Source organism: Phyllobates terribilis, unplaced genomic scaffold, assembly GCF_046119375.1.
Source record: "Phyllobates terribilis strain yellow unplaced genomic scaffold, ASM4611937v1 Scaffold_5__5_contigs__length_657084704, whole genome shotgun sequence".
NCBI classification, from domain to species: Eukaryota; Metazoa; Chordata; class Amphibia; order Anura; family Dendrobatidae; genus Phyllobates; species Phyllobates terribilis.
The window spans coordinates 48,962,905-48,987,261 of NW_027362765.1; the positions used below are offsets into that span (position 1 = coordinate 48,962,905).

Genomic DNA, 24,357 nt, shown 5'->3' on the forward strand with positions numbered 1-24,357 from the left:
ACAGCTCAGCTACGGGATCCCACCCTGACTCAGGCGCGGGAAAGGGTGTTAGAGATAAATGGCGTAGCTCAACAGCCTGGTGCAGATACTGTATTTCCACGCATGGTAATCAACGGTGAGTTACTCTACAGGACAGATAAGATCAGGGACGAGGTTGTAGAACAGTTAGTGGCACCTCAGTCGTACCGTCGAGAGATTCTGGAGATGGCACACTCACACCTGCTGGGTGGACACTTAGGGGTGAAAAAGACGCTAGACCATATCTTACAGCGGTTCTTTTGGCCTGGGGTTTACGCGGAAGTCAAAAGGTATTGCAAATCCTGCCCCGAATGTCAGTTGACCTCACCCATTGCAAGTTTCCGTAGCCCATTGGTACCTCTGCCTGTTATAGAGGTGCCTTTTGAACGGATTGCAATGGATTTGGTTGGACCCATTGTAAAATCCGCCAGTGGACACCAACATATACTGGTAGTCGTCGACTATGCCACTCGGTACCCGGAAGCTATACCACTACGCCACACCTCGGCAAAACAGATTGCACGGGAGCTGTTTGCCATGTTCTGTTGCCTTGGACTCCCCAAGGAGATCCTGACGGATCAGGGGACCCCCTTTATGTCCAAAGTGACAAGGGAACTATGCAAATTGCTAAAAATTAAACAATTGCGCACCTCGGTGTACCACCCTCAAACCAATGGGCTAGTAGAACGGTTCAATAAAACCCTCAAGTCCATGTTAAAAAAGGTGGTTTCTAAGGATGGAAGGGATTGGGACATGTTGTTACCCTATTTGATGTTCGCCGTCCGTGAGGTACCCCAGGCTTCCACAGGGTTCTCTCCCTTTGAGTTATTGTACGGCAGACACAATAGGGGTCTGTTGGACGTAGCCAAAGAGACATGGGAACAAGAGCCGACTCCACATAGGAGTATAATTGAACACGTGGCTAGTATGCAGGACCGGATCGCGGCGGTCATGCCCATCGTGAAATAGCATCTGTTAGATGCCCAGGCAGCTCAGAGGCGCACATATAATAAAAGAGCCAGAGTCAGAACTTTTAACAAGGGTGATCGGGTGTTAGTACTGGTACCCACAGCTGAGAGTAAGTTCATGGCCAAGTGGCAAGGACCATATGAGATTCGAGAAAAAGTGGGGGAGGTAAATTACCGGGTGTATCAGCCCGGAAGGAGGAAACCTGAGCAGCTTTACCATGTAAACCTGTTAAAACCTTGGAAAGATCGAGAGTGTTTAGTTACAGACGTCACTCCGCGCATATCACCAGAGAGTTCTCTACCTTTAGCCAGGGAAGCATCTGAGGGAGAGGTCAGGATAAGTGATGCTCTCACTAAACAGCAGCGACGGGAGGCTCGCTCGCTGGTGCAGCACAATAACGACGTGTTCTCAGAGCTACCAGGTAGGACTACGGTTATCCAACATGACATTGTCACCGAACCTGGCGTAAGGGTACGAATAAGACCGTACCGGGTACCTGAGGCCCGGAGGCAAGCCATCACGGCTGAGGTAAAACAAATGCTTCAGCTAGGCGTCATAGAGGAGTCACGGAGTGAGTGGGCTAGCCCCATCGTATTGATTCCAAAACCAGACGGATCATTAAGCTTCTGTAACGATTTCTGGAAATTGAATGAAGTGTCAAAGCTTGACCTTTATCCAATGCCCAGGGTGGACGAGCTGATTGAGAGACTGGGGCAGGCCCAGTACTTTACCACGCTCGATCTCACCAAGGGTTACTGGCAGGTACCCCTCACAGATTCGGCGAAGGAAAAGACCGCCTTCGTAACTGCAGAGGGTCTGTACCACCATGTGGTCTTACCTTTTGGGTTACATGGGGCCCCCGGCTACATCCCAGAGGTTGATGGACATAGTGCTTAAGCCCCATCAGGAGTACGCGTCCGCCTATTTAGATGACATTATCATCTTTAGTACTGACTGGCATACGCACCTATCCCAGGTACAAGCGGTTCTGGATTCTCTCAGAGCTGCGGGGTTAACGGCAAATCCAAAAAAATGTGCGATAGGGCTAGAGGAAGCCCGATATTTGGGGTATGTGATAGGCCGAGGAGCTATTAAGCCCCAAATCAATAAAGTTGAGGCCATAAAAAACTGGCCTAAACCGTCAAGTACAAAGCAGGTGAGGGCGTTCCTTGGCATCCTTGGGTATTACTGCCGGTTTATACCTAATTTTGCTGGGCGAATGGCAGCCCTGACTGATCTCTTGAAAGGAAAAAAATCGGTAATGGTTCAGTGGAACCCTAAGGCAGAGGAAGCTTTTCAGTCCATGAAGTTGGCCCTGTGTGGACAACCGGTCCTCATCAGCCCCAACTTCAAGGAAACCTTCATTATACAGACAGATGCCTCGGAGGTAGGCCTAGGAGCGGTATTGTCACAAAAAGTGAATGGTGAAGAGCACCCGGTCACCTACTTGAGTAGAAAACTTGTCCCGGCAGAGAAAAACTATAGCGTGGTAGAGAAGGAGTGTTTGGCTATTAAGTGGGCCTTGGAATCACTACGCTATTATTTACTCGGGCGTCAGTTCCGCCTGGTGACGGACCACTCACCCTTGGTATGGATGAGAAATGCCAAGGAGAGGAATGCGCGAGTCACCAGGTGGTTCCTGTCACTGCAAAATTTCAGTTTCTCGGTAGAACATCGCCCTGGGAAGTCGCATGGAAACGCGGATGCCCTGTCCCGGGCACCCTGTATGGTGGCAAATGTTCAACCCCACAAGTTTGAACAGAGAGGGGGGATATGTGAGGCAGTGACCGGAATCGTATACGAGGGACGTTATATATCCCCCAGAATGTGTACAGAGACCTATTAAATCCATTGGAGTGCATTGCAGTCACAGACACAGCTGCGGCTGCAATGCAGGAATGAAGGTGAGCAATCACCTGGTCAGACTACCTGGCTAGGGCAGATTAAGTAAGACCCGGCAGGGCCTTCATTTCTTGGAGGAGGTCACAGGAGGCAGTGGGGCGGCCTCCTCCCTCCAACCCGGATTTTCCAGTGGCTCTTGCCACAGGTCCTTTAAAACTCCTTCACTGAGGTTTAGTGTTGTTCTATGTTGCAACCTGCTAGGAGCATAGCAGGATAGCTCAGCAGGACTGAGTGTGGCTGAACCACCGCCTAGGAAGGCTCTGCACCTGTCAGGCTCTGAGAGGCCCGGCGTGGCCGTTGTCCCCAGCAACCGTTGTTTATGGACTCATGTTAACCCGGCTGCGAACCGGAGGACTTTCTGTTTAACCGTGAGTTGCTGAATAAAAGCTGTTTATGTTGGACTTGCTTGGGTCACTGCCTCAGTTACTGCACGGTGTGTACACCGCCGTCTTACAATATATATATATATATATATATATATATATATATATATATATTATACAGTGGGGGAAATAAGTATTTGATCCCTTGCTATTTTTGTAAGTTTGCCCACTGACAAAGACATGAACAGTCTATCATTTTAAGGGTAGGTTAATTTTAACATTGAGAGATAGAATATCCCCAAAAAAAATCTAGAAAATCACATTGTATACATTTTTTTTGCATTTTTCAGTGAGAAATAAGTATTTGATCCCTCTGGAAAACAATACTTAATACTTGGTGGCAAAACCTTTGTTGGCAAGCACAGCAGTCAGATGTTTTTTGTAGTTGATGATGAGGTTTGCACACATGTCGGGAGGAATTTTGATCCACTCCTCTTTGCAGATCATCTCTAAATCATTAAGATCAGTTTAGGTCCGTTGAAGAAGGGTCCATGCCATTATTCTTTTATCTTTAAGGCCTTTACTGGCAGTTGAACAGTGGAGATTTCAATGCTTTTTTTTGTTTTTTTCCCTTTAACTTTCCCTTGTAAATTGGTCTAGATTAGTACTGTCCCTCCTATTCTATAGGTCATTAATGGGTCCCTACAGACATAGTTTCTCCCAGAAAATATGTCCTCAGTGGTGACAGTCAGTCACGGTGACTTGATGCCATTGAGGAGAATATCTGGAGCCAGACTAACATTGTGACTTGTTCCTTCTGGGTCCCAGAAGCTGCAACCATATTATGGGAAGTTTGGGCATCTACTTCCATGGGCATGCATGGTGACATCTGGTTGTCCTTGTCCACATGCTTTTGGCACTGACATAGGAGCGCATTAGGTGACACTGCTGACATTGTGAAGCGATGACGTCATGACATCTAGGTGCATGTGCGATACAGACAATGTAAAGATAAAGATGTTGCTCCAGTTTTCCTGCATGGACCGCCTGTGATTACGTCGGTGGCACCTGGATCCCTGGAGTAAGAGAACCTCCATAACAAGGTCTCTGTCTCTACACTTCAATGCTGCTCTTTTAGGCATTTCATCCACCATGAGCTCTGCAGCCATCCACAGTGTGGACCCCAGTGATCCAGCTTTAGCTCATGGTCTTCTGAGTAAACCTGCTTGTGGTGCTGGGGTATATCTTTCACTGCTGAGAATAAAGTTGTAAATTCTCATAGCTTTCCTTCAAGTGCACAGAATGCCCTACAGGCACTGAAGCATACTTGCTGCCATTATGCAGTAGCACAGTTTTCAGCTTTGGATGAATCAATAAAGTCTCCCATCGCTCACATTGTACTCCATGTTAAATTTTTTCATCAACTCAGGAACATCAATGCAATACATTAGAGCACCGTCTTGAGAAAAGTATGGAAGTAATTCCTTTTCTCTGCTTCTGTACCATGAAAAATAGGTAGCAAGAGACAGCAGGTTCTTTTCCTTTAGTCTAGAGCCTAAAACTTCTTCAGAATGTTTACGAAGGTCCAAGTCCCTGACCAAATCATTTAATTCGAGCTGCGAAAAAAGCTGTGGCTTGTTGGGACTAGCGTGAAAGTCTTCCTCAGAATCCTGCTCTTCATGTTCTGAATCAGGTGTATCTTCAAGCTTCTCTGGAGGTGAAGGACAGGTATTCCTGGACTGTGAGGCACAGTCCAGGATTGCTAACAGGAAGTCCGGGTATAGAATTTCCTTCTTAGTTTTAAGGTTGAATCTCTCAACATTGCAAGTACAAAAGTAGCAGTTATCACTATGATTTTGTGGTTGCCTCCAGATCATAGGCATGCCAAAACGAAAGCTCTCTTTCTTCCCTTTAGGATGTGTGCCCACGATGCGTATTTCATGCATTTTTGGTGCGGAAATTTCCGCAGCGTAAAAGCATGATAAACACATGGTAAGCCTTCTGCCATGGTCCCCTATGGAATTCCACACTTTCAATGCCCATGCTGCGGATTTTTCCGCACCGTTTATGCTGCGCTCAAAAATCCGCAGCATGTCCATTAGTTTTGCGGAAGAGCAGCGTTTTTGCTGCCATTGACTTGCATTAGAACGCGCCAATGCCGCAAGACTGCATCTGTACTTGCGTAATTGGTGTGTTCTAATGTGCGGATGGTACCCGGGTGTAGAGGAGAGGAGAGTCTCATCCACACCCAGGTACCATTAAAAAATCTGTAAAAAAAAAAGAATAAAATTAAAAAAAAAAGGTATATTTACCTTCTGGCGGCCCGCGCTGCGCTCCTCCTTGCTTCCCGGCACTTCACAGTCGATTGAAGGACCTGCGCTGACGTCAGAGTCATGTGACGGGTCACGCGACGCTGACGTCGACAGGTCTTTCAATTCACCGCTGCCGGCAGCCGGGACCGAGCGAAACAAGCCAGCGCGGGCCATCGGAGGATAAGTATATATTTATTTTTTATTTTTAACCACTCTCTCGTCACACTATATAAATCCATGCCGTTTGCATGGATTTATATAGTGTGACCTAGTTGTCACAAGCGATTAGCATCACTTGGAAAGCGCTTGTCAATCCGCATGCGGAAATGTCAGTGAAACGCTCCATTTCCGCATGTCCCTGGCAGGAAAAAGCATGTACAATCCGCATGCGTTTTTTTCTGCCAGGGAGATGCAGAAACGCTCAGGAAAAAATCCACTGTTGTAGTTCTTCTACACAAACAGAAAACAATAGATATAGAGCCCATGACTCGTCCTGAACACCTAGTTTTACACCAAAGTACGCATAATACACTTTTCTAACAAAGTCAGTAATGTTCTTTTGTTGTTTCTTCACTACAAAACAACTGCAAATGTAGCAAAAGTGGTTGACACCCCCTTGTTGCACCCCCTTGATCACATTGTTAGAAACAGAAGCTTAATCCACCACAACCACTAAATACTGAAAGAAATTGTGGTAAGCACTCCACCACAGATTGCTCTGATTGGTTACTATGGACACCACCACACTGTTATCGACTGAGACTGATTTTTTCCTTCTTCTCTAATGCATAAAGAAACTAAGCAGGATCCAGTACAATCAATGGGGGCCGCTGCTTTCGTTAGCATCAGTTCTACAAAAAAATACGTTTTTTACATTAATTCCATTTGGCTTCTCCTAAAAATGGTAACTGTGAACGTAGCTAATATATCTGATAGCTTTACATACACACAGCTCTGCTACATGCAATTTAAAGCAGTTATATTACATATATAATACACATACACGCTCAGTTTGGCTCAATACACACACGGCTCTGCACTCGTTATACATACAGGGTCAGCACTGTACACCTCAAACACACACAGCTCATCTCTATGCACCTCGTAAACACACGGCTCTGCTACATACACATTAAATCCCTCCTGACCCCATACATAAATGCATCGCACACAGATGGATTCGCTCCGTACACCTCGTACACACACACAGCTATGCTATGTATGCGCTGTACACACCCGACTCCGCTCCTTACACCTCGTACACACACACCTCCGCTCCGTACACCGCGCACACAAGCGCCTCCGCTCCGTAGACACATGCCTGCGCTCCATACAACTCGTACACACACTCCTCCGCTCCATACAAATTGTACACACAGGCCTCTGCCCCGTACACGCATGGCTCTGCTACATCCACACTAAATCCCTCCTCACCCCACACATAAACGCATCGCACAGAGATTGTTTTGCTCCGTACACCTCGTACACACACGCCTCCGCTCCGTACGGCTCGTACACACACGCCTCCGCCCCGTACGCCTCGTACACACACGCCTCCGCTCGCCTCGTACACACGCCTCCGCTCCTTGCGCCTCGTACACACACGCCTCCGCTCCTTGCTCCTCGTACACACACGGGTCCGCTCCGTACATCTCGTACACACACGGGTCCGCTCCGTACGCCTCGTACAGACACGGCTCCGCTCCGTACGCCTCGTACACGCGCGGCTCTGCTCCGTACACCTCGTACACGCGCGGCTCTGCTCCGTACACCTCGTACACGCGCGGCTCTGCTCCGTACACGCGCGGCTCAGCTCCGTACACCTCGTACACACGCGGCTCCGCTCCGTACACCTCGAACACACGCGGCTCTGCTCCGTACACCTCGTACACACGCGGCTCTGCTCCGTACACCTCGTACACGCGCGGCTCTGCTCCGTACACCTCGTACACGCGCGGCTCCGCTCCGTACACCTCGTACACACGCGGCTCCGCTCCGTACACCTCGTACACACGCGGCTCTGCTACATCCACACTGTAAACCCCTCCTGACCCCACACATAAACTTCCCCTCATCCAGCACCATGACAACCAGCACAGCAGAGTCCTGCATCCACTGAGGCCCCTGATCATGTGACCCCTGACTCCTCCCCTCCTGTGACCTCATCACAGGTCCTGTGCGCACAGAACAGCCATATATGTGGTGGCGGCTCTGCAGGTGGAGGTATGTGGAGAGACCCCATTAACCCCTCCATTACTTTTCTTCTCCGCTATAGCTGTGTGAGGGCTTGTTTTTTGTAGTATATAAGTTGCACATTGAATGGAAGTATTTTGGCGTATGTATAATTTTATTTAACTCCAAGGGGAGCGTTTGCAGAAATCTTTCACCTATAAACTGCATTTCCATGAAGCAATGGCTCCCACCTGACCATAACTGTCGGATATAGGCGATGCCTCATGGAAAAAGTGATTAAAAGGATTTTCTGACCTTTTGGTGAATCTGTAGAGTGTTAATATACCCCATTGTAACCACGTATAGCATCAGCCATGATGAGCAGCCTTCTGGTAGCTTTGTGCTGTTTGTACAGGATGATGCTTATAAGGACTCATAGTAACCAATCAGGGCTCAGTTTTCATTTTACCTCATCAGAGTAAGAAAGGACTTAGGCCATCAATTTTTTTGAGGCAGGAATACTGTTTGAGGTTCCCCTGAAGTGGAAACTTTTTTTATGTGTTCCTCTGGAATAATATATTTGGAAATCATTGTTGTAGATTATTTCAGCTTAACCCCATTCTGACGTGGGGCGTAATAATACGTACCTGCGCCCTGGGCCTTATTGACCGGGTACGTATTATTACGCCCCGGGGATTGCGCCCACACAGAGGCTGTGCAGGTGTGATCGCCGTCGGGTGTCAGCTGATTCTAAAGCTAACACCCAGTACTATGTGCCAGGACTGGTCCCTCACCGCTCTCGGCACATTATCCCCCGAAATGCTGTGATTGAAGTCGATCGCTGCATTTCCAGGGCAAGCAGAAGTAAGAGCGCTCCTCTTACCTTGGATTGGAGACCGATCATTGCCATGGTGACATCATGACGACATCCGGGTCACCAGGCATCAGGAAGTAAGACAGATCGTGCTCCGTGCACGATCTATCTAACTTGTGTCTGCAGGGCTAACAGCCCGCATAGCACAAAAATGCTGCTGCATCCCTATGCTATATAAGCGATCAGCCTGCAAAATATGAAAAAGTGTAAAAGTTAAAGAAAGTGTTAGAAAGTGAAAAAAAAAAAAATTAAAAGAAAAAATAATCCAAAAAAATAAAAATATACTGTACCCATAAATAAATATTATTATGAAAAAAAAAAAGCAATAAAAGTGCACATTTGTTATCGCCGTGTCCGGAACGACCTGACCTATAAAACTGTCCCACTAGTTAACCCCTTTAGTGAACACGGTAAAAAAAAAGCTATGTAAAAAAACTATTCTCGATCATCCTACCGCCAAACAAAAAATGGAATAAAACGCAATCAAAAAGATGAATGTAAATAAAAATGGTACCGCTGAAAACGTTATCTTGTTTCGCAAAAAAACAAGCAGCTCCATCAGCCGAAAAATAAAAAAGTTATACCTCTCTGAATAAAGCAATGCAAAAAAAATTTTTTTTCTATAAAATAGTTTTTATTGTGTAAAAGCGCCAAAAAATAAAAAAACAATATAAATGTGGTATCGCTGTAAACGTACTGACCCGAAGAATAATGCTGTCTTATCACTTTTACCACACGCGGAGCGGCATAGAAAAAAAAACAAGAAAACAATTCCTGAATTATTGGTTTTTGTTTATTCTGCCTCTCAAAAATCAGAATAGAAAGCGATCAAGAAATGTCACGTGCCCAAAAATGGTACCAATAAATACATCAACTTGCCCAGCAAGACATGACTCTGTCGGCCGAAATATGGAAAAAAGATTGCAAAAACTAGTCTTTGCAAAAAAAAAAGGCGTCTTTTAGTGTGTGACAGCTGTCAATCATAAAATATGAATCTGGTATCGCTGTAATCGCACCGACCTGAAGGATAAAGTCGTCTAATCACTTATACCGCACAAGGAACTCTAGGGTTAGGGTTGTGTTGGGGTTGGGATTTTTTCAAAAGTAAAGAAAAAAAAATGATGATATGGCAACTAGTGTTGAGCGGAAGTGCTCGCTACTTGAGTTTGTATAGGGTGCTCAGGTATGCACAGAGTATCGCGGGTGCTCGAATGACATGCTCGAGTCTCCGCCCCATATGTTTTGCGGGGATTGACTGCTATTCACAAGTGATCCCCGCATGTTTATTTGGGGGTATCAAACGACCGTGAAACATGCAGGGCGGGGACTCTAGCATGTCACTCGAGCACATGCGATACATGGTGCATACCCGAGTACCCGATGCAAACTCGAGTAGCGAGCACTTGGGCTCAAGACTAATGACAACTTATTCAATATGATGACCTAATGTTATTAAATTCACTATACCCCTTGATAAAATCCTTGAGGGGGTCTAGTTTTGAAAATGGGGTCACTTGTGGGGGGTTTCCACTGTTTAGGTGCATCGGGCGCTCTCCAAACGCGACATGGCGTCTGCTCTCGATTCCAGCCAATTTTTCATTCAAAAATTCACACAGTGCTCCTTCCCTTCAGAACCCTGCAGTGCGCCCAAACAGTGTATTTTCCCCACATATGGGGTATCGGCGTACTCAGGAGAAATTGCAAAACAAATGGTGTGGTGCAATTTCTCCTGCTACCCTTATGAAAATGCAAAATTGGGGGCTGAAAAATATTTTTGTGGGAAAAATGTGAAAATGTTATTTTTACGGCTCAATGTTATAAACTTCTGTGAAGCACCTGGGGGTTCAAGGTGCTCACCACACATCTAGATAAGTTCCCTAAGGGGGTCTAGTTTCCAAAATGTTGTCAGTTGTAGAGGGTTTCCACTGTTTAGGTACATCAGGAGCTCTCCAAATGCGACATGGCGTCCACTAATTATTCAAGCAAAAAGTAAAATGGCGCTCCTTCCCTTCTGAGCCCTGCCGTGTGCCCAAACAGTGGTTTTCTCCCACATATGGGGTATTGTCGTGCTCAGGAGGAATTGCACAACAAATTTTGTGGTCCATTTTTTCCTGTTACCCTTGCGAAAATAAACTAATTTAGGTCTAATTAACATTTTTGTGAAAAAAAGTTAAATGTTCATTGTTTTCTTCCACATTCCAAAAATTCCTATGAAGCACCTGAAGGGTTAATAAACTTCTTGAATGTGGTTTTGAGCACCTTGAGGGGTGCAGTTTTTAGAATGGTGTCACTTTGGGGTATTTTCTGTCATAAAGGCCTCTCAAAGTCACTTCAAATGATGTGGTCTCTAAAAAAAAAATGATGGTTTTGTAAATTTTGTTGGAAAAATGAGAAATTGCTGGTCAACTTTTAACCCTTACAACTTCCTAACCCAAAATAATTTTGGTTCCAAAATTGTGCTGATGTAAAGTAGACGTGGGAAATGTTATATATTATCTATTTTGTGTGACATACAGTTATATGAAAAAGTTTGGGCACCTCTATTAATCTTAAGCTTAATGTTTTATAAAAATTGGTGTTTTTGCAACAGCTATTTCAGTTTGATATATGTAATAACTGTTGAACACAGTAATGTTTCTGCCTTGAAATGAGGTTTATTGTACTAACAGAAAATGTGCAATCTACATTCAAACAAAATTTGACAGGTGCATAAGTATGGGCACCCTTATCATTTTCTTGTTTTAAATCCTCCTACCTACTTTTTACTGACTTACTAAAGCACTTTTTTTGGTTTTGTAACCTCATTGAGCTTTGAACTTCATAGCCAGGTGTATGCAATCATGAGAAAAGCTACTTAAAGTGGCCACTTGCAAGTTGTTCTCCTGTTTGAATCTCCTCTGAAGAGTGGCATCATGGGCTCCTCAAAGCAACTGTCAAATGATCTGAAAACAAAGATTATTCAACATAGTTGTTCAGGGGAAGGATACAAAAAGCTGTCTCAGAGATTTAACCTGTCTGTTTCCACTGTGAGGAACATAGTAAGGAAATGGAAGAACACAGGGACAGTTCTTGTTAAGGCCAGAAGTGGCAGGCCAAGAAAAACATCAGAAAGGCAGAGAAGAAGAATGGTGAGATCAGTCAAGGACAATCCTCAGACCACCTCCAGAGAGCTGCAGCATCAACTTGCTGCAGATGCTGTCACTGTGCATCGGTCAACTATACAACGCACTTTGCACAAGGAGAAGCTGTATGGGAGAGTGATGCGAAAGAAGCTGTTTCTGCAAGCACGCCACAAACAGAGTCGGCTGAGGTATGCAAAAGCACATTTGGAGAAGCCAATTTATTTTTGGAAGAAGGTCCTGTGGACTGATGAAACCAAGATTGAGTTGTTTGGTCATACAAAAAGGCGTTATGCATGGCGGCAAAAAAACTCAGCATTCCAAGAAAAACACTTGCTACCCACAGTAAAATTTGGTGGAGGTTCCATCATGCTTTGGGGCTGTGTGGCCAATGCCGGCACCGGGAATCTTGTTAAAGTTGAGGAACGCATGGATTCCACTCAGTATCAGCAGATTCTTGACAATAATGTTCAAGAATCAGTGATAAAGTTGAAGTTACGCAGGGGATGGATCTTTCAGCAAGACAATGATCCAAAACACCGCTCCAAATCTACTCAGGCATTCATGTAGAGGAACAATTACAATGTTCTGGAATGGCCATCCCAGTCCCCAGACCTGAATATCATTGAACATCTGTGGGATCATTTGAAGAGGGCTGTCCATGCTCGGTGACCATCAAACTTAACTGAACTGGAATTGTTTTGTAAAGAGGAATGGTCAAAAATACCTTCATCCAGGATCCAGGAACTCATTAAAAGCTACAGGAAGCGACTAGAGGCTGTTATTTTTGCAAAAGGAGGATCTACTAAATATTAATGTCACTTTTCTGGTGAGGTGCCCATACTTATGCACCTGTCAAATTTTGTTTGAATGCAGATTGCACATTTTCTGTTAGTACAATAAACCTCATTTCAAGGCAGAAACATTACTGTGTCCAACAGTTATTACATAGATCAAACTGAAATAGCTGTTGTAAAAACACCAATTTTTATAAAACATTAAGCTTAAGATTAATAGGGGTGCCCAAACTTTTTCATATAACTGTATCTCTCTGATTTAAGGGCATGAAAAATCAAAGTTTGAAAATTGCAATATTTTCTAAAAATCGCCAAATTTCAGTTTTGTTGTTTTTTCACAAACTATCACAAATCATATCGAAGACATTCTATCACTATCATGAAGTACAATATGTCACGAAAAAGCAATCTCAGAATCAGTGGGATCCGTTGAAGCGTTCCAGAGTTATTACCTCATAAAGTGACAGTGGTCAGAATTGTAAAATTCAGGTCATTCTGGCCTGGTCATTAACGTGCAAACCACCTTTGGGGGTAAAGGGTTTAAATTGTTTGTTCACCTCTGGGGAGATTTTTTTTTTTTTTACTTTTAAAGATTTCTAAAGAATGTAAAAAAATTGCCCCATCACATAATTCAAACGGCACCCATGCAGTCTGAAAAAAGCACACTTGTGATTCAACTGACAGAGTAACTGTATTATAAGGACATGTACCTCCAATAGTCCCCGGTGAGGAGCTGTGATAGGAGAAGAAAAAAAATCTCCTCGGTTGACTGAGCACAAAGGATTTTTTTCTCCAGCCTCAGTCCTCCATGCGCAGGCATCCGAAGAGAAGTTTATTTCTTTTGATGTGACAGGCCCTTCCCCTTGGCTCACTAAGGTATGTGCTCGCTCCTCTGTCATTTGAGACACAGGTCTTGGGAGCGGTGTTTCTTCACACTACTGGTCGTCCTGAATATGAATAGGACCGTATGTCTTTTGAATTACATGACGCGGAGAACCGATTCAAGGGGAATATGTCATCAGGTTTTTGCTTTCTAATCTGAGAGCAGCATAATGTAGAGACAGTTACCCTGATTCCAGCACTTCATCACTTACTGGGTTGTCTGTAAGGGTGTGTGCTGATGATCCGGAGCCGCTGCGGACTTATGCAGCGTCAAACCCGCAGCGGACAGATGTTACAGCTTAGTGGATGGGATTTTTAGAAATCCCATGTCCACTATGCATCTGCGGCTCACCCGCAGAAACTGACATGTGGCGCATCTTTCCAGACCGCAGCATGTCAATTTATCCTGCGAGTCCGCATACGGGCTTTCCCCATAGACCATGTGGGAAAAAAAAAAGCTGCCGCTCATTTGCATATCTGCCTGCGGCTCCACCGCAGCGTTTTGGTCGCTGGGTGGGAGTCATCGTGTGCACATACCCTTATAGTTTTGATAGAATTACTGTTTTATCAGCAGGAGATGAGGACTAGTAAATCTGCTGCCATGCAAACCTCCATATTTAAGAGCTCTATATAACTCTGCCTCCCACCACTGATTGGCAGCTTTCTGCCTATACATAGTGTACCCAGAAAGCTGTCAATCAGTGGTGTGTGTGGGTTTAGACCAAACTCAGCATTCAGAGAACTGGTAGATCTGCAGCAGATACAACACTGATGTTATCAAAACTACAGCAAGTAGCCTAGTAAGTGATACATATAGTTTGTGGCAGCCCACGTGAACGTACCTTTTGACAATTGTTTATAGGCAGAAATCTACCCACTTAAATAGACCTTAACTCCTTAGTGACCAATGACGTGTATAACACATCATGAGCTGGTGTCAGTTACCGCATCATGACATGCAATACACATCATGTCTTTAAGCTGTCACTATTGTGTAAATACACATGCCATCATACCAAAGTCTAAGAACAACTGGTGTTCAACACGCGCCTGATTACGGTTAATTTTTCTGCCTTTGTCCTCCCATTACTTCTTCCATTGTGTAAGGTTTTTCCTCCCACCTGTGAATCAATTTTCGTCTTCCTATATATTTTTTAACCATTTACATAAAGACTATTCATTTTAACACATCGTTGAATTTTGAATCGGAAGCTGGATCAAATCTTTCTCATTTCCTGTAAATACACAGTGACGGCTCCTTGCCAACAGCAGTCACTGATCACTGACAGGCACGGCTAGAGATGCTGGGACCCCACTCTCTGATGTGATCAGTTAGTCAATCTGACTGACTGTGATCAGAGGTAAGTGCTGAAACATCAGCCCTTTCCTCCATGATCACCGCCGGGAGCTCGACTTAGCTGACAGCTGAGCTCCTGCGGTCATAGCTAGGGCCGGTCCCCACAACCCCCCCAGCTGAATTACCCTCCAAATGCCTCGATCTTTAGCATCATTTGGAAGGTTGATGCGACTAAATCACGGGGAGCTGATGGTTGTCATGGCACTTGGAGGTCAAACAATGACCTCCTGGTGTGCCAGGTAGGTGGCCTGTTAGACCCTGACTATGGCTGGGTCTAACAGACGATCTGCCTATTTAATCTGACAGGTCTCATGAATTGCAGTGCTGGTGCATTGCAATGCATGAGACCAATCATAAGAGTAATAAAAGTTAAAGTCCCATAGAGGGACTAAGTAAAAAAAAAATTGAAAAAATTATAAAAAAAAACCAAAACCATAAAATAAAGAAAAAAAAACTTTACTCCAAAGAATACACGTATTTATGTAAAAACAAAAAAGTACACATATTTGGTATTGCCACGGTTTAAACAACCTGATCCATAAAACTGTCACACTAAGTTAACCTCTACAATGAACACCATAAACAAGTGGCAAAAAACTATGCTTTTTCATCATACTGCCGGAAAAAAGTGGAATGAAATTCTATCAAAAAGACGAATATAAATAAAAATGGTATTGCTGAAAACTTCATCTTGTCCTGCAAAAAAAACAAGCCGCCATACAGCTCCATCCGCAGAAAAATAAAAAAGCTATAGGTCTCAGAATAAAGCAATGCAAAAACAATATTTTTTCTATAAAATTGTTTTATTGTGTAGAAGCGACAAAACATAAAAAAAAATTATATAAATGTGGTATCGCTGTTATCGTACTGACCCGAAGAATAAAGCTACCTTATCAATTTTACCACACAGTGAATGGCTTAAAAAAAAAAGAAACACAAAAAACAAAACTGAGTTGATGGTTTTTGTTCCTTCTGCCTCCCAAAAATTAGATTAGAAAGCGATCAAGAAATGTTATGTACCCAAAAATTGTACCAATAAAAATGTCAACTTTTCCTGCAAAAAAAAACAATCCCTCACATGACTCTGTCAGCAGAAATATAGAAGAATTATAGCTCTCAGAATATGGCGATGCAAAATCTTTTTTGTTAAAAAAATAAAACATTTTTAGTGTGCAACAGCAGCCAAACATAAAAAACTATATTAATCTGGTATTGCTGTAATCGCACCAACCCAAAGAATTAAGTCGTCTAATCACTTATACCGCACGAGGAACTGCGTGAAAAATAAATAAACTAATTCTTCACCTGCTGTTGATTTGTTCATTCTGCCTCCCAAAGTTTGCAGTATGGCTCTGCTCACATTTATAAACAGAAAAAACTGACGGCACTTCCAATATAAGAAATAGGTGTGAACAGGTGCTTACTAGGAGCCACTACCTCCATAAAATACTAACAAAAAAGCAGCACACTGCAACGCTAAGTATGCGAAAATGAAATATATGAAATTTGAATAGCATTACTGCTCTAGAAAATAGAAATAAATGAGAAATCTTAGCGCATAAATTGGCCAATTATGCACATGTATGTAAACATGTACAGTGGGAAAATAAGTATTTGATACACTGACGATTTTGCAGGTTTTACCACCTACGAAGAATGGAGAGGTCTGTTATTTTCATCATAGGTACACTTCACCTGTGAGAGACAGAATCTAAAAATAAAAAAACAGAAAATCACATTGTATAATTTTTAAATAATTAAATTGCATTTTATTGCATGAAATAAGTATTTGATCACCTACCAATCAGCAAAAATTGTCTCACACAGACATGTTACTTTTTCTTTAAGAAGCCTCCTACTCTGCACTTATTACCTGTGTTAATTGCACCTGTTTGAACTTGTTACCTGTATAAAAGACACCTTTCCACACAATCACACTCCAACCTCTCCATCATGGCCAAGACCAAAGAGCTGTCTAAGGACACCAGGGACAAAATTGTAGACCTGCACAAGGCTGGGATGGGCTACAGGAAAATAGGCAAGCAGCTTGGTGAGAAGGCAACAACTGTTGGTGCAATTATTAGAAAATGGAAGAAACACAAGATGACTGTTAATCTTCCTCGCTCCACGCAAGATCTCACCTTGTGGGGTAAGGATGATGAGAAAGGTCAGGAATCCGCCTATAACTACATGGGAGGACCTGGTCAATGACCTGAAGAGAGCTGGGACCACAGTCTCAAACATTACTGTTAGTAACACACTACGCTGTCATGGATTAAAATCCTGCAGGGCACGCAAGGTCTGCCTTCTCATGCCAGCACATATCCATGCCCATTTGATGTTCGCCAATGACTATCTGGATGATCCTGAGGAGGCATGGGAGAAGGTCATGTAGTCAGATGAGACTTAAATAGAACTTTTTGGTATCAACTCCTCTTGCTTTGTTTGGAGGAAGAAGGATGAGTACAACCCCAAGAACACCGTTCCAACCGTAAAGCATGGTGGGGGAAACATCATATTTTGGGGGTGCTTTTCTGCAAAGAGGACAGGACGACTGCACCGTATTGAAGAGAGGATATATCGCGAGATTTTGGCCAAAAATCTCTTTCCCTCAGTAAGAGCATTGAAGATGGGTCGTGGCTGGGTCTTCCAGCATGACAATGACAAGAAACACACAGCCAGGGCAACTAAAGAGTGGCTCTATAAGAAGCATTTCAAGGTCCTGGTGTGGCCTAGCCACAGTGGCGTACCGCCAATGGCGGCAGACCACGCGACTCCTATGGGGCCCGTGAGCCGTGGGGGCCCCATAGCAGTCCAGGGGTGGACATACCGCCGCCAGTGCAGCTGCGCCGGGTCCCCACCATGCAGCTGCACCAAGGGGCCCGCAAGGTGCAGCTGTCTCTGCACGCGGCGGTCAGGGAGCGATCCCGGCAGCTCCGCTGTTGTCAGGAGGAGAATAGCAACGGAGGTGGAGGGTTTGTCCTCTGCTTCCTCCCTGACCCAGGCGCGTGCAGCTTCATGACGTCATCATGCAGCGCGCGCCTGGGTCAGGAAGAAAGCTGCCGTCAACCAGGAGGATGCTGCTGCAGGGGAGCGAGCTGAGGTAAGTTGTTGTTTTTTGTTTTTTTTTACTGAAATGCTGGGGAGGGGAGGTGGGGGGAGAGCAATGGTGGGATGGTGGGGCTGGGGAGAGGAATGATGGGGCTGGGAAGAGCAATAATGGGGCTGATGGGACTGGGGAGAACAATGATGGGGCTGGGGAGAGAAATATTGGGGCTGGAGAGAGGGCTGATGGGGCTGGGGAGAGGAATAATGGGGTTGATGGGGCTGGGGAGAGCAATATGGGGCTGATGGGGCTGGGGAGAGGAATAATGGGGTTGATGGGGCTGGGGAGAGCAATAATGGGGCTCATGGGGCTGGGCAGAGGAATGATGGGGCTTGGGATAGAAATAATGGGACTAATGGGGCTGGGAAGCGCAATAAAGGGGCTGGGGAGAGGAATGATGGGACTGGGGAGAGGAATAATGGGGTTGATGGGGCTGGGGAGAGGAATAATGGGATGGTAGGGCTAGGGAGAGCAATGATGGGGCTGGGGAGAGGAATGATGGGCTGGGGAGAGCAATGATGGGGATGGTGGGGCTGGGGAGAGCAATGATGGGATGGTGGGGCTGGGGTGAGCAATAATGGGGCTGATGGAGCTGGGAAGAGGAATGATGGGGCTGGGAAGAGCAATAATGGGGCTGATGGGGCTGGGAAGAGCAATAATGGGGCTGATGGGGCTGGGGAGAGGAATGATGGGGCTGGGAAGAGCAATAATGGGGCTGATAGGGCTGGGGAGAGCAATGATGGGGATGATGGGGAAGGGGAGAGCATGACGTGTTGCTGGGAGAGAGCAATGATGGGGGTGCTGGGAGAGAGCAATGATGGGAGTGCTGGGACAGAGCAATGATGTGGGGCTGGGAGAGAACAATGATGGAGGTGCTGGGACAGAGTAATGATGGGGGTGCTGAGAAGAAATGATGGGGGTGCTGGGAGAGCGCAATGATGGGGGTGCTGGGAGAGAGCAATGATGGGAGTGCTGGGAGAAGCAATGATGGAGGTGCTGGGAGAAGCAATGATGGAGGTGCTGGGACAGAGCAATGATGGGGGGCTGGGAGAGAGCAATGATGGGGGGGCTGGGAGAGAGCAATGATGGAGGTGCTGGGACAGAGCAATGATGGGGGTGGTGGGACAGAGCAATGATGGGGTGGTGGGACAGAGCAATGATGGGGGTGGTGGGACAGAGCAATGATGTGAGTGCTGAGAGAGAGCAATGATGCGGGTGCTGGGAGAGAGCAATGATGGGGGTGCTGGGAGAGAGTAACGATGAGGGTGCTGGGACAGAGCAATGACGGGGGTGCTGGGACAGAGCAATGACGGGGGTGCTGGGACAGAGCAATGATGGGGGTGCTGGGAGAGAGTAATGATGAGGGTGCTGGGAGAGAGCAATGATGGGGGTGCTGGGAGAGAGCAATTATGGGGGTTTCACTTTGCTTGTACTGTGAAGCCTTGTATGTTTTCCGTGTGCACATAGCCTTACAGTTAATTGGGGAGAGTCACAGAGACTGAATAATTTATATTATTGGCCGGTTCAGATTATAGTTAATGGGGGGCACAGTGCTGCTTATCACTTTATATTTTGATTACTAAGTGGCTAATAGTATATTCATGGGGGGGTTACATATCTGTATTCGAGGACGCAGAGCGGGGGAGACACATGTATACATACAATATGTGACCTTGTTATTTTCTAGGCTGGAGATCATCGTGACAAGACGAGTCTTGGCTGGGAGATGTCAACATGAAGGTCTGACCAGATAGAGAAGAAGCAGCAGAAACCGGCTCTGATCAGATGAGACGCCAGCGGTAAGTGCCTGGATGTAAATATTATTCTATTTCTGCACTGTGTGACTTGGAGTGATAAAGTTATCTGTAAAATCCCTTCGGTCACGTTCTCACACTTGTGTGAAATGTCCGTGTGCTGCCAGATCTTTTTATCGGATGGTCCACGGACTCGTAGAGTTTTATAGATCCATTCACACATCCATGAAAATCACGGATCTGAGAATGAGATCTAAGAGGGTCAGAGAATGTCCTGTTCTGATCCAATATTGAGGATCAGAATAGGACATGCTCAATGCGTCAGTAAAACAGGGCAGCACACCGACACTGCACACAGATGCAGGAATGTAGCCGTATTATGTATAGCACAGTCCTTTAGTATATAGTGTACTCACTTATTATGTAAAGCATACTCCCTTAGTATATAGTGAGCTCACTTATTATGTATAGCGCCATCCTTAGTTATATAGTTTCCTCTTTTATTATGTATAACACCCTCCCTTATTATGTACCATCCTCTCTAGCGGCTCACAGTTGGGGGATCATACTGTGTTGGGGTCAGCATACTTTACCCTGGGAGTTGAGGTGGGGTACAGTAGGGTTATTATACTGTGCATGTGGAGGAATTCACCATGGGGGTTTCATACTGTGTTTGGGGGGCCCTTTTATTGGCATCACACTTTATGGGGCAATGAAAGAGAGATCTAGGACGTCAGCAGGAGGAAAATTACTATGTAATGGATGGAAAGTTGTGAGATCTGATCTTTGGTGACCCCGACAATTATTTAATTTTTTTTTTGGGGGGGGGGGGGCGAATTAGAGCTTCTGCTATGGGGCCCCATGATTCCTATGTACACCCCTGCCTAGCCAGTCTCCAGACCTGAGCCAAATAGAAAATCTTTGAAGGGTTCTGAAACTCCATGTTGCCCAGCGACAGCCCTGAAATCTGAAAGATCTGGAGACGATCTGTATGGAGAAGTGGGTCAAAATCCCTGCTGCAGTGCGTGCAAACTTGGTAAAGAACTACAGGAAACATCTGACCTCTGTAATTGCAAACAAAGGTTTCTAGACCAAATATTAAATTCTGTTTTTCTATTATATCAAATGCTTATTTCATGCAATAAAAGGCAAATTAATCATGTAAAAATCATACAATGTGATTTTTTTTTTTATTTATTTTTTTTTTAAGATCGTGTCTCTCACAGTTGAAGTGTATCTACGATAAAAATTACACACTTCTGTGGGAAGGAATTAAGAAAATTAGGAGGGTGGAATATCCAACAACTTTCCCCATTTGGCAAAATGATAAACTGCTTGAATTTGATAAAATGAGCGAGTTTAAAAATTGGAGGGGAATGGGAATTCCATATGATTACCAGCTGCTGGGCAAAATGTCTTTAGAACATTTGAGAATATGCGGACGGTATATGCGATGCACACCGTATGTAGCTTCCAACATAGACAGATCAAACATGCGTATGTTGGCTAGAGTAAATCGGTTAATATGACAGTTCAGAGAGACATACTAATGGAATACATTTGTGGGGAGGGAGGAACCAAAGGGGTGGTCTCAGATGTCTATAAAGACCTAATGCATACATATCTAAATAAATACCCTGTTAAGGCCAAATTGAAATAGGAGGAAGACATAGGGAGCAAAGAGGAAGAGAAGTGGGATTCACTTTTGGAATGTGTACCGCAGCTATCCCTAAGTGAGCCGGGAAGACTTTCGCATCTCTTTGTGATACATAGAGTGTATAAACCCCCCCTGATATTGTATAAAGCAGGGTTAAGACCGACCTCAAGTAGTCCAAGGTGCCAGGTGGAACAAGCAGGACTCCTTCATATGTTGTGGCTTTGTCCTAGGTTGGGCTCCTACTGGTTGTCAGTCCTCCATACCATAGAGGGGGCGTATGGATGTATAATAGACAGGGATCCCTTGATATGTGTCCTGGGGTATGTGGAGGAGGTCCGAGTTAATAATGTGTTCAAGATTGCTATTGCCAGATTACTGTATATTGCGCGGAAAGTCATTGCGAGGCATTGGATACAGGACGAACCTCCAACACTACAAGAGTTTATAAGACAGGCGGCTTTTATTATTCAATTAGAAAAAGAAATTTATGCTAAAAGGAAAAAAGGCAATATGTTTGATAAGTTATGGAAGCCCTGGTTAGAGAGAGGATGAGTTCCTGAGAGTGCTGTTTTCGTAATAAGGGTTTGATTAAGATATGGTGGGAGGGGGGGGATTAAAGATTGTTACTGGTTAAAAGAAAAGATGTATGTATGTATGTTCAATATAAGTGTTTTTTTTTCTTGAATAAAAATTTATCTGATTTAAAAAAAAAATACAGACCTCTCCATTTTTTTTTAGGTGGGAAAACTTGCAAAATCGGCAGTGTATCAATTACTTATTTTTCCCACTGCATATGTGCACCCATGTACTGTATTTTAGCTACATGCATTCCTGTGCTCCTATTGTTTGTGATCATTTCCCCAATGTTTGTGGTACTTAACAGAAAACAATTCCCCATTGTCACAATATTTTTTGTGGTAGTGGTGTACAAAAAGAAAACAACCCCCCCATTGTTTGTCTTCGTGTAGAAAACAATACAAAGCCTATTGTTAAGGTACCGTCACACTTAGCGACGCTACAGCGATTCCGACAACGATACGACCTGACAGGGATCGTTGGTGCGTCGCTGTGTGGTCGCTGGTGAGATGTCAAACAGTCAGATCTTCCCAACGACGCAGCAACGATGTAGCGACCTGTATAACGATGCACGCCTATGTGTTTCTGTGTCTGAGTCGCCAACAAGGTCATTGGTAAGGTGTCAAACACACCGATGCATGCTACCCAGCGGGACCTCAACAATCAAAAAAAGGTCCAGGCCATTCCGACACGACCAGCGATCTCACAGCAGGGGCCTGGTCGCTGATAAGTGTCAAACGTAGCGAGATCGCTGCTGAGGTCGCTGTTGCGTCACAAAGCTTGTAACTCCGCAGCGATCTCGCTTAGTGTGACGGGGGCTTTAGTGATATCCAGTGCCCCTATAAGATTGTGGAAAGAACTGGGTTTGAAACAGGCCATTTGTTCATGTACAGGGGAAGGGGAGTGCATTAAAGTTCAGTGCAGGTTGATCCAAGGGGAATAGAAGTAGTCCCGAGGTTTTCCAAGTGGCGTAAGAAAGAGAGTCCTCGCCATCTATCCGAGCCACCACATAACGCGAAAGTAAGGAACAACCAAGCCACTCCAATCAGACTGAGTATCCAACCCTCTTTTCCTTTTAACCAAATAATTCTGTATAGTTACAGGGAAATTTTTGACTGATAGAAAAAGACGTTTTATATGGTTATATGTGTTTGTGTGTGTGTTTTAGATAAGGTGGGTGGAAAACTTGTTAGATAATTGTGAGTTTTATTGTGTGCTACTGTATTTTGTATTAGTGTTGTAGAAAAATGATAGGCGGTAGACTTTAGTGTGTATAATAAATACTCTTTATTATTAGCACACGTTTTAATCGCAGTTCATACACTTACTCAAGCGCAGAAATAGAATAGGGAACAGAAAGCGTTAAGATGTAGTTAAATAAAATACACTAATATATCAACATCTGACCACAGAGTCTTTATTTTATTTTTTTCCTTAAAGGGAAGGTCCCGTGATTTTTATTTTTGTATTAATAATTATTGATTATATAATCAATAATTTTTTATACAAAATTAAATGCACTGGTTTAATATTTTTTTTTTTATTTATTAATTATTTTCTACAGCCACTGGGGGCAGCCATTTTTATTTGCTGGTGTATATGTGCCTCTATGAAACCGCACATATTCAGCTATGGCTAGGTTTCATAGACCTCCAGGGTTTTGTATATACGTGATGTTCGGATTGTCCAGCTTTTGTTGTTTTTTTAATCTTTTATCTGAATGATTAATTCCTCCTGCACTCCAACTGTAATGCTCTTGTGGTTTCATTCAGTCTCTGTTCAGTATCTCTGCAAATGTTAAAGACCATATCGCTTGCATGGGTATTTCCAATTAGTTTGTGATGTGACTGTTGTGCACCATTTTTCTCCACAAAAAATATGTGCCATACATCTGGGCAGCACCGCTGCTGCAAGTGACTGGGAGTAGCTGTCATGTGACAGGACTTCATGTTTTAACCTCAAAAATAGAGAATACAAAATCTATACGTTCCATCACCTCATATGTTTCCCTTTATTTTCTCAAGTGATTGTATTATTAAATGGCATTTTTATGATGTCACATCTTCTTCTTATTCAGGTCCCTACAATATCGGATCCTCTCAGTGGAGATCTTCTATATAAGGATGGATAAGGACAGGGACAAGATGGCGGAGAGGATATTACACCTCACCCTAGAGATCCTCTTCCGGCTTACTGGAGAGGTGAGAGATTCTGATAACGTCACATTGCATCATTCTTATCTATGGGAATAACAGATGGAGAGAACTGGAGAGGTGAGGACTCTGGAAATGTCTGTAGTGAGATTTATTCATGTGTCTCTCCATAACCAGGATTACACCGTAGTGAAGAAGACCTCTAGTGACCCTGTGTCTGAGGGATGGGGAAGACCCCTAAGCCCAAACATAGAGCCTCAAACTCACCCCCTGATGCATGAGGACATAGGTGACCAGAAGATCCTAGAACTCACCTACAAGATGATTGAGCTGCTGACTGGAGAGGTGACACTGCTGGGACATTATACAGTAACGCTATGAAGGTA

The 24,357-nt window shown here is 44.4% G+C and overlaps 2 protein-coding genes across 2 annotated transcripts in view; both read left to right on the forward strand.

Moving 5' to 3' along the window:
- Positions 1–7,693: 7,693 nt before the first annotated feature.
- The window catches only part of LOC141271435 (uncharacterized), a gene marked incomplete at its 5' end in the record, with an annotated part of 223,463 nt that continues 206,799 nt past the window's right edge, over positions 7,694–24,357 (forward strand). The window contains one exon of the mRNA XM_073681511.1: positions 7,694–7,747. Coding sequence (XP_073537612.1) covers positions 7,694–7,747 — 54 coding nt within the window. The remainder of the gene's footprint in view (positions 7,748–24,357) is intronic.
- The window catches only part of LOC141271936 (uncharacterized), a 49,599-nt gene continuing 49,168 nt past the window's right edge, over positions 23,927–24,357 (forward strand). Inside the window, exons 1-2 of the mRNA XM_073682186.1 lie at positions 23,927–24,019; positions 24,149–24,316. Coding sequence (XP_073538287.1) covers positions 23,942–24,019; positions 24,149–24,316 — 246 coding nt within the window. The 5' untranslated portion in view covers positions 23,927–23,941. The remainder of the gene's footprint in view (positions 24,020–24,148; positions 24,317–24,357) is intronic.